Raw genomic sequence first — 10,708 nt, forward strand, 5'->3', positions numbered from 1 at the left:
TGGGTTGAACTCCATGGGATGTTTTTATGGTGCGGGGCTTTGTTGTTAATGTAACAAAAATTGAAAACCTGTGGTCTCATAGTCACCTACAGAAGCCTGCACTTGCAGTCTGGCCAGCGTGGGAACTCTTGGGTTTTAGTCGTGGAGTTTTGGATTGTATGGAGTTTAAGCTCTAATGACTGTGACTTCAGGGTCTACCTGAAAGGAGCAAGTGTTTCATTCTGTGGGTCCAGAGCTAAAGTTGGGCTCTGAAGATCCAGCAACCCTGCTCCACATGCCTGGCACCTGCTGGGAAGTTGCAGGACAGAGTGATCTTTGAAAGCCCTTGTGTGAACAGCAGCGATGTGAGGAATGGAAGGCGAGGGCTCTGCTCTAGCAGGTGCTTCTCCCAGCTGGGGACGGACAGGACCACAGAAACATCAAGCCTTTTTCCTCTGAGCACCTGCCCTTTGTCGATGATGGGTCGTTCAGAAATTGGGGATCCTAGTTAAGAGTGTGTGTTTCCCAGAATGATCTGACCGGAGAACACTCGTGCATCATGCTGAAGACCCTGACTGACGAGGATGAGGCTGAGCGGGGAGTCTGGCTCGAGGCCTTCTGGAAAGGTGACTGAGGAGCAGGTGGGAGGGGAGACGGCAAGGTGACGGGTGAGGGGTGCCGCCAGACCTCTAACCCTGTGCGGTGGTGCCCCACAGATTTCCGACGTCGGTTCCTAGCCTTGCTGTCCTACCAGTTCAGCACCTTCTCCCCTCCTCTGGCTCTGAACATCATTCAGAACAGGAACGTGGGGAAACCAGCCCTGCCAGGTGAGCGGGCGGGTGGGTGCGGGTTGGGGGTTGGGAGCAGCCTGGCTGCGGGGGAGGTGGCCCGTGGGCGTGGTGTCCCAGGAGAAGGGTGTGTCTCCCGCTGGCCACCTCCTGCTCACCAGGCCCCTGCTGTCTCGGGCTGTGCCCTCTTTTATTTTCATGATATGACTTTGGGGACATGGCTTGACGTCAGAGATAATTCATGAAGCCAGTTAATTGTGGAATGTGATTTAAGTCCTGTGATCTAGGGGAATGAAGTGCTCAATCTCTGAGGCTTAGTTTCCTCATTCGTGAAATTGTACTAAGAATATGCTGCCAGCCTTCTGTGGCCAGCAACACGTAGACGTGTTTTGTGCATATAAATTCTGTTTGAATGTTTAAAATACAAAAAGGTATAAGGAATCATTGTTATTAACAGCTGTTTTTTTGTTGCATATTAATATATAAGTATGTACATACACACATATTAATATGTTTATGTGTATATGTGTGCGTGTATAGTTTTTTTTGCCAGTTACATTTTGATGGAAGAATCTGTGTTCCTTGAGCTGGGCAAAGCTTACACACTTTCTGTGAAGCTGGGTGAAATGACCAAGTGGGGAAAGGGCCGTGTTTTGTTCCTTTAACCCTAGGGCATGGGGAGCCTTTCCTTGTCCTGCGTGTGGGTGTGGGAACTCTGAGCAAGGATCACATGCCAGCTGTCCCCTCCGCCAATGCAGCCTGGAGAAGGGTCAGTGCACTGCCACGTCAGGGCTGTGGTACATCAGTGGCCAGGCACTGTTAGAGGGCTTCTGTATGTCATCCGGAGGCTGTTCTGTATGCTGTCTCGTGAATCCCGTCACACCCTTCGAGGGCGCGGGCTGACCTGACCTTCTGACTCTGTCTCGTGGACAGCCCTGAGCCGGGCCGAGCTGGACGCACTCTTCCTCCCCTATGACCTGAAGCGGCTGGAGATGTATTCACGGAACATGGTGGACTATCACCTCATCATGGACACGATCCCGGCCATCTCCCGCATGTATTTCCTGAACCAGCTGGGGGACCTGGCCCTGTCCGCTGCCCAGTCGGTAGGGCATCTTTGGCTCGCATGGGAGAGAAGAGGATTGGGGAGCTGTTCACTTGTTGGGTGTTGGGTTAGGCACGTGGACATAATCTTGTGGCTTCCTCACTGTTTTGAAAAGTAGGTGGTGGTCTCCTCATGCTGCTGGTCAGGATCCTGGGCTCCAAAGTCTAGTAATGTGCCCAGCTGTACAGTTAGTGAGAGCTGCAGTTTGAACCCATGTTCTTATTGCTCCACCATGTTGCCTTGACACTTAACTCTATCTTAGCAAAGGCCCAGGAATAGCCCAAACTTTCAGTGTAGTTGTGAAGTAGGTATTCTGTCAGGATAGTAAGTTAGTTTGAGGATTTCAGGAAGAGGGAGTGTTTCATGGAGGTTTTAGTAACAGTATGAAAGAGAAGATGCCAAAATACACAGTGCCAATCTACCTTCTGTACCAGATAGCTTTTTGGTCAAGAGAGTAATTCTGGTTCCCAACACAATTTTAACGGGCAAGGACCTGTCCTGGAGGCCCCTCCAACAGATTTTCCATCTTCCAGGCTCTTCTCTTGGGGATCGGCCTGCAGCATAAGTCTGTGGACCAGCTGGAAAAGGAGATTGAGCTGCCCTCGGGCCAGTTGATGGGACTTTTCAACCGGATCATCCGCAAAATTGTGAAGGTAACCTCGGCCTGAGGGCGGGGTTGTCTAGGTCTTTTGAATAACACAGCAAACCCACTTGCTGCCCCTGAGATGAGCAGATGTTAACGTTTGGCTGTATTTGCCGGACTTCTTCACAGACCTCAAGAAATACAGGATCTGTGAAGTTCCTCTTCTCTCCCAGAGGCACCGCTGTCGGGAATGTGATGTGTGTCCAGTCTGTGTTTTAGACTCTTACTATGAATGTCTGTACTGCCGAACTACACAGAGTGTTGCTTTGTGTCTTCAAAATACACACCTTTGTGTAAGGCACTAAGTGGCTTGGCGATGAGCCACTGGGTCCCTGCTGCTCTGTCATCTTCTGTTTCTCTGTGGTTGTCTTTTATAGCTGTTTAATGAGGTGCAAGAAAAGGCCATCGAGGAGCAGATGGTGGCAGTGAAGGATGTGGTCATGGAGCCCACAATGAAGACCCTGAGTGACGACCTGGTACGTACCTGTGAAGGCCTCAGGAGTCCCAGCGTTTCCCTCCGTGCCTTTGGCTGCGCGTGCAGAATGTGTCCCCTTCCCCCGAGGAAGAGCCTCTGCGGTCACTGCGCCGAGTGGGTTCCGTGGGCCCAGGCCAGCGGCGTGCTCTCTGCATCTCCCTGCGGTGTCTCTGAGCGCCCGGCCTGGAGCCGTGCTTCCCACGCTGAGTGCGCGGATCTAGCGTCCACTGTGGGGGATGTTTTGTTAATCCTTTACGTAACTTTTTAAGTGCGAATTTTATATGCATATATACTTTAAAAAAATAAGAGCTACCTATAATGGTTTTGAGGGTACACTGAAGATTAGGAAATGTTTCCTCTTCATTGTGCTATTCCACCCCGTCTTCACCTTTTTCCATGTGTGTTTGGTTCGCTCCTTGGCTCTGACCTCCTCTCTCTCTCTCTCTGGGTTCTTGGCCACAGGATGAGGCGGCGAAGGAATTTCAGGAGAAACACAAGAAAGAAGTGGGGAAGCTGAAGAACATGGACCTCTCTCAGTAAGGCCCCCTCTGCTGATGTGGGAGGCGAGGCCTTGGCTTGGCCTCTTGGGCCCTGAGACTCCGGTTGCAGGTTTCTTCTAATCCGTATCCCAGAGGCCCCGGAAGCTGTGCTTCATGGGATTGTTTTAGGAGCACTAACAGCTAAAAACCTTCTAACTGACTATTTGCATAAGTCTGGAGGAGTCGGTTTCCCCAGATCAGCACTGCCACTTTGCCTTTCCGGTTGTGCTCCCTAGATCCCTGGGGCTCCATGTCGGACCTCGGGGTCCAGGAGAGGGGATGCTGATCAGATGAGCACACAGGTTAATGGTTACTTTGCTATATTTGGCTTTTGCATGCGACTTTGTTTGAAGAAAGGATTCTACTGCCAAAAACAAATAAGCAAAATGCCCCTTGCTTTTAAAGCCCTCTGGGTACTAGGGATCCTGGACCCTTTTGAACTCCAGCTATAGTGGTACTGCCCCTCCCCTGCCCCCTGGATTGATGTGAATAATAACTCCAGAATTAGTGGCCTCTGAACCTCTGTGACATGTAGGCCTGTTGCTGGGTCATTAGTGATGGAGGTGGCCAGGAGTCCCCAGTCAGGGTGTCGAGCCCTAGTTCTGCCCTCAGCTTTGCGGAGTCAAACCTCGATTTGCCAGGACTGCTAGTGGGGCAGGGAGGGGGAAGCACGGTTCACGGGCTTGTGGGCAGACGCCTGGAGGCCGGAGTGAGAGGGAAGATTATTGGGGTGACAGAAGATTTCGTGGTGGTGGGTGGTGAGAGTCAGGTGGGAGAAGTGGGCAGGCTGCCTTCTGTGCAGGGCTGTCCTCGCTGGCCCCCGCCAGCAGGCCTGGCCACTTGCTCCTGTGAAGCTCCTGTCCAGTAGAGCTAAGCTGCGTGTCTCTGGGCCCTGCCGCATGCCTGTCCCTTCTGTCTGTTCTGCTGTTCAGTCGCTGACACAGCTCAGCCTGGCTTTCATTGCAGGAAGTGTCTGATAAGAATGTTGTCACTGTCATATTTTCTTTTAAGCAGTCCCCTCTTCTTTCAAGCAGGCTTTGATGCTTCCCTTCTTTTTTTAGATACATAATCCGTGGGGACGATGAAGAGTGGAATGAAGTTTTGAACAAAGCTGGGCAGAACGCCTCGATCGTCAGCCTGAAAAGGTGAGGGCCTGAGGTCTGACACACATCCGACAGGAGGGGCATTCGGGCTCTCTGCCTCTCTCTGGCTTTCATGGGAAGTAGGAGGTCGGAGCAAAAGCTGGGAGAGGAAGGTCATGGTTCTTCCACTTGAGAGTTCCCTGGTCGCTACCTTTGTGCATGTCCCCTACAGGCTAGGCTAGGGCACCTCTTAGGCCTGGGTCTCTTCCCTCCCTGTATTCACCGGCCATGCCAGGGCCCTGGGCTTGAGAGAGCGGCCCGGGAGCTGCCGCTGACTGAGACTTACTGTGGGCTGTGCAGCCTGTCAGTCAGCCCTCGGAACCACTTACCATCGTTGCTTTAAGATGAAGTAACCAAGGCACTAAGGGGTTAAGTAACTTCCCAAGAAGTACCAGCTAGTGACGGGACCAGGTTTGTCCACTGCAGGCCCCAAAGTTTAACTGGTACACTGTCCCCCAAGCCAGCGGTTCTCACAGTTTGGGGCCTTAGAAACAACTGAGGTCCACAAAGGATTTTTGTTTATGTGGGTGATATCTATCGATATTTCCTATGTTAGAAATGAAAAACTGAGAAATTTTAAAAACATTTATTTGTTCACAATTAACAATAATGGATACATTATATTGTTTTTTTGAAAAATGCTTTTCCATAAAAATTTTAGTGGCATTGTTTTATATTTACATTTTTGCAGCTGTCTTTAATTGGCTTAGTATGAATAGAAAGCAGCCGGATTCTTATATCTGTGTCTACGTTCACTCTGTTTTGCTATCATGTCTTATGTTCTCTGGAAAAGAACATTAGTAAGAGAATGAAAATGAAAAATAAAAGGCAAATAATGTATTCTTACGCAAATAGTTTTGACCTCATGGACCACCTGAAAGGGTCTTAGGGACGTCGGGAGTCCCTAGACCACTCTGTGAAAACCTTCACTCCAGGCTGCTTATCTGCAGAGTGGGACGTCCGTACATAAACGTGGTCGCTTGGGCCGGAACCTTCAGTGGAGTTTCCTTTGGGACTAGAGCAAGGCCTCCCCTGCCCGGCATCTGCAGATGAGGCTTCCACAGCTGGTTTGGGTGTTGCTGGGGAGAGTGACTTTTTGGCATTGCTGTAGTTACTGACAGGGTCCCCTCAAGAGTTATACTTTGTGAACATTTGGAAAGAGGAAACCTTGTGACTCTAGGAACCATGGATCCCAGAAATCAGGCATTGTCTTCTGTAGTCTCCATAAAGCACTACGGCATCTTGAGGGATCCAGCACTGATACTGGCCCCATTTCCCAGATGCTCCCTGGTGTGGCAAAAAAGCCACTGTCGGTATTCCTGGTTTGGACAACGTGGCAGGTGCAGCACAGGGCCATGATGGCTTTGGCCTCGAGCATGGTGGCTTTGAAGAACAAAAGGCTAGGGAATGTGCTTGCCACAGAGATGGCCTGGTCCCTCGCTCTGCAGAGCCTGGCCTCGCCGGCTGTTCATTTGGCCGTTACGCCTGGTGGGGAGCCTCCTGTGTGGTAGTCCGCGTGCGTGAGGGCTCTGAGTAAACCCGAAAGTTTGCACTTTCTGAGGTACAAACACTGAAGTCTATCGTTAAATATTCTTTACGGCCTTGCTTTCTTTTTTTTTTTTTTTTCCTGAGAGAGACTTCATTCATGTGATGTTAATGGTCTTTGGATCAAACTGTTCGCTCTCTCCTTATAGGAGATATTTGTTTCTGGGACAAAAGCCACTGGAGAGAGTCTTTAACCAATAAGCATTTCTTAATGGCAGGTGGCGGCTTGCTGAACGATTCCTGTGCCAGTCTGTCAGTGAGGAATCCAGTGGCCAGCTGTGGGGTGTAACTGAGTTACTATTCCTTTGGGTTTTCTTCTACTTGTTTAGAAAAAATAAAATAACAGCAGCACAATAGAAAGTGTTGTAGGGGTTTCCTTTTAGTCTCATGCTTTGTATCCGGGACTGTCTTCAGGGTCATTGGGAAGACGTCTGGTGTCCAGGGTAAGCCTGGCGGTGAGAGTGACGGGAGGGAATCTTTGCTGTGATGCCTTAGCTCTTTCCTGGGGTCTCATGAGGGGGAAACAGCACACTGAGGGAACCCACATTTCAGGTGTTAAGATAGCGATTCTTTCCTCCACAGACCAAGAGCCCAGTCAGGGCGGGAACTAGGTCTGTGTGGTGTGTGCCGGCCCCAGCACAGCGCCGGCCTCCCTACTAGGTTTGCGGAGAACGTTTGTCTCGCTGGGTGTTCTTACGTCAAGATTCAGGTGGTGGAAACCCTTTGTCAGACAAAGCAAAGCGTTCTGAGAGATGTTTCAGATCTGTACATGTTCTTTCTATTACTGATTTTTTTTTTCCCCCAGTGACAAGAAAAGGAAGTTGGAAACTAAACAAGAACCCAAACAGAACAAGAAGTTGAAGAAAAACAGAGAGATGAAGAACAAAAAAGATACGAAACTGAAGCGGAAGAAATAGTGAAGAGAAACTTGGGCATCAGTGGCCGACCTGTGAGGAGATGCCCTGACTTCCCAAACCCTCTGGCCGGCCCCGGCAGCAGCCTGCACTGTTAACCTGAAAGCCAGCCGGGAATTCAGTCTTCGGGCCCGACTGTGCCAGGCTGTGGGCCCAGCCTGGCTGAAGGCAGAGTCACTGCCAAATGGGTCTGCTTAAAACCTGATGGTCGTGCAAACCTCTGGCACTGCCAGGGGCCTGTCTCTCCTCCCCCAAGTCCAGGGCCCCCCTGTTTGCTTTGGACCAGCTTTTCAGACTCGTTCCCACACGTGTGGAAGCCACACTGACTCTTGACCCTCTCGGGCCCTCAATTAAGTATGTGCACAGCTTCCTTGTGTCTCTCATCATGGACTTGCCCAAGCACCCTGAGGCCTGGAGCAGGGGGCACTCTGGTCCACGCAGGTGGCCATAGCAGGCCTGCTGTCCACTCTGTCCAGAAAAGTTCGAGCCCTTCCCCAATTTAGGTAGGCTGCCACATCCTCTGAGTCCCCAAGATCGGTTCATCCAGTTGGACAAAGGTGTTGGGAAAGACCCTTTCGTTAACAGGGATGAGGGAAGGGATAGAGAATCTATTTTTAATAAATAACATCCTAAAAAAACCAACTGCCTGTAAGTGTTCATGAAATCCATGCATGTGGAAGTTGCATGTTGCCCTGTTTCTTCTGGTAGGTCTTGGCTGCAAGGTAGAATCTGCAGGGTGTTGGTCTCAAGGCCAAGGGCGGGCAGTGTGGCTAGGGCGTCCCAGCTCGGGAGCCTGTGGCAGAAGTGGCAGGCACTGAGCGGTGCTGTGGTCACATCGATGGGCTTGGCGTGGTGGCTGGAAGCCAGCTAACTGCCTCCTTTCCTTCTTAACTCCTGCCAGGTCATTTGGTCACTTCCATTTGTTGGGGACAGGAATTATCTGGTGGCTTCACACATACGTTGGTACATTTGTTTGATGATACCCATGCTATGAGTCCAAATAGAACGTTTCTGAGGCCCTATTATATAATCTGTGTGTGGAGAAGTCTAACGGAAGGAAAGGGGAGTTTCTGGCCAAAGGGCATTAAACATGCAACTCCCAGACCATCCTCGGAGGGAGCAGAGCAGGCTCTGTGCCTGCCCTTAGGACCGCTGCGCCTGGTCCCTGACACTGTCCGGACCCGGGTGTAGGGGCCTTTTGTTTCCTGGATCTGCAGCTTCCTGCCCACAGATCCTGTGTTAAGACTGTAGGAAAGTTTGCTGAGGTGGGGGGACATGAAAATAATTTTTATTTATCTTCTCAGGTGGGTGCCTGAGCCTGCCTTTCTTTCAAAGAGGATTTTCTGAGGAGAGTGTGACGGAAATCAGAGTCCAAATCTCAAGTGGTCAGAGCTGGATGGTATCTTAAAAGTTGCCCAAGCGCATCATCCTGCAGGTGAGGAAGGCTTTGTTCAGTGTCTCTGGCCCCAGAGCCTGTCCAGCCGGCTCTGCTGGGGTGTGCAAGGTGAGGGGGGCTCTGAAGCCAGGCTGCCCTGCCAGACCCTCACTGCGACCTGGGGCATGTTACTTCACTCTGCCTGTCCTCCAGGCCCACGTCTGTAACATGTCAAAAGAATAGCACTGCCCTCACAGGGCCTTGGTGAGAGAGAGGTGGCTGAGGTCGAAGAAGAGTTTAGAACAGTGCCTGGCGCGGAGCCAGTGCCCACGAAGTGGCTCTGGGCTCTCAGATCTAACTCGGTGAGCTGCTCAGTTACGCACCAGCTCCAGGAATGCTAAGGACGGGCCGTGTTCTAAAGCCACAACCTGAGCTAGAGAAAAGACTGTCCCACTTGGACAGCAAAGAGCACGCACTTGTGCAGGCAGACTGCCCGGCTGTGTAACAGCTCCGTATCCTCGGACAAGGCCCTTTTATTCGCCAAGTGCGTGTTCCGAAACAGGTCTCTGCGTTTTGTGGTCTTGATCTTGGGTTCTCCTTTAAACCCAAGACCTCCCCTAGACCTCACCATCTGGCCCCCAGACAGAGTGACATCTGTAAAGCTTGGCTGTCTCAGGAAATGTCACTTGTGAAATGAATTCAGATAGGCCAGCCACGAATGCTGTCACCAGGATGGGGAAGGGGCTGAAGAAGGCTAAACAAAGAAGGTTCCTAAATGGTCACCCCCGCCCCAAGCCATCAGGGGCTAATGCTGGCCTGCTTCAGTGCCTCCACTGCTCATCTGGCCCAGCAGTCCCAGAGGGCTCTGGAGTGACCAGGAGACGGGACACAAAGGGGGCTGCTGAAGCTGGGAGGTGGGGGAGGGGTGGAAATAAGTGACCGTCACCTTGGAAAAATGTAGACTCATTATCTGAGGCCATTACAACAGCAGCAGCCCGTCTGCAGGCCTGGAGGAGGGGGTGGGGCTGGAAGCCCCCTGGGCCTAGAGGGGCAGTTTCAGACTAAGGGAGGAGAGGATGCCCTTGATGTTTATAAACAGTTGGTGAAGTTAAACATCAGGGCTGCAGAGGCTGTGAAAGGAGGCCTGCAAGGGAAAGGCCCGAGGCTCCCTGCGGTGGCTGGCTCTGTTGAGAAAGCTGTGATCACCCTGCATCTGGCACGGGGGACTTGTGGTGGGAAGGGGTAACAGGCAGAGAGCAGGAAGGAAGGAGAAATGTCAGCAGGAGACCAGCCAGCCTCGGAGGGAGACTGTAAGCCTTGCTGGCCCGGGAGTGGACGCTGGCACCCCCCACGGCTGGAGAGCGGTTTCCTTTAGAGCTGGAGGAGAGAAATCCCTGTGAATGGAGCTGATGCGCTCAGCCCCTTGTTGCCAAGGGCTCCTGCAAGGAGAGGCCGACTTTCCTCTCTCCCCCAGCCTGCCGTGGCTGCCAATAGCCGAAGCGGGCGGCTGGGGCAGGAATGGCCCCGAGGTCTGGAGTACCGGCCCGAACTGGGGGTAAGTGATCATTTCCACTGGAGTCTAGCCCTTTGGAAGAATGTCTGACTTTTTTCCCTATTTAACGTTAAATATTTGTTCAAAAGTGTGATTCTGCTTCACGCAGGCTGCCCCCTCCTACCTCCACTTCGTTTTAACCCCCCTGCCTACCCGCCCAAAAGACAGAAAAGAAGATGGCTGAGCCCCCAGGTAGAGCCAGAGCGTAACTAGATCTCGCCTTTTAGGCCGGGTCCTGAGCGAGGCATGTGCTGTGGAGCTGTGGGGGTAGGGAGTGGGGGGACTTGCTGGACACAGATCCCTGAAGAGTAGCCCTGTCATACCGCAAGCGCTGGGGGGGAATGACCCCCTCCAGCACCTTCACAGGGCCTCTGCACGGGAGCAGGCTGCGGAGCGGTGTGCCTCCGCCCTCGGCCCCCAGGGGGCAGCACGGGGCCAGGCGGTCACAAGGCCCTCGGCTTTGTGCTGCCCTGCTCGGCTCCCCACGCCAGCAAAGCTGAAAGGTGGGCAAAATCTTCCTATCATCCCCCTAACTCATCTGGTTCTCAGTGACCTTAGGAATTTCTATTCCTGCCTCAGGCAGGGAACTTTAAAAAAAAAAAAAAAAACCTTTATTTCTGCTTGGGCTTTGCACCTTAAACTACAACCACG

The 10,708-nt window shown here is 52.0% G+C and overlaps 1 protein-coding gene across 1 annotated transcript in view; it reads left to right on the forward strand.

Annotated features, from left to right (window-relative positions):
- NAT10 (N-acetyltransferase 10) overlaps positions 1 to 7,741 on the forward strand; it is a 35,943-nt gene extending 28,202 nt beyond the window's left edge. Inside the window, exons 22-29 of the mRNA XM_069471262.1 lie at positions 509 to 605; positions 696 to 806; positions 1,701 to 1,873; positions 2,406 to 2,525; positions 2,893 to 2,991; positions 3,453 to 3,526; positions 4,591 to 4,674; positions 7,022 to 7,741. Of these exons, the coding sequence (XP_069327363.1) occupies positions 509 to 605; positions 696 to 806; positions 1,701 to 1,873; positions 2,406 to 2,525; positions 2,893 to 2,991; positions 3,453 to 3,526; positions 4,591 to 4,674; positions 7,022 to 7,133 (870 nt within the window). The 3' untranslated portion in view covers positions 7,134 to 7,741. The remainder of the gene's footprint in view (positions 1 to 508; positions 606 to 695; positions 807 to 1,700; positions 1,874 to 2,405; positions 2,526 to 2,892; positions 2,992 to 3,452; positions 3,527 to 4,590; positions 4,675 to 7,021) is intronic.
- Positions 7,742 to 10,708: the final 2,967 nt, after the last annotated feature.

The sequence above is a fragment of the Eulemur rufifrons genome, chromosome 6 (genome assembly GCF_041146395.1).
Source record: "Eulemur rufifrons isolate Redbay chromosome 6, OSU_ERuf_1, whole genome shotgun sequence".
In the NCBI taxonomy this organism is placed as follows: Eukaryota; Metazoa; Chordata; class Mammalia; order Primates; family Lemuridae; genus Eulemur; species Eulemur rufifrons.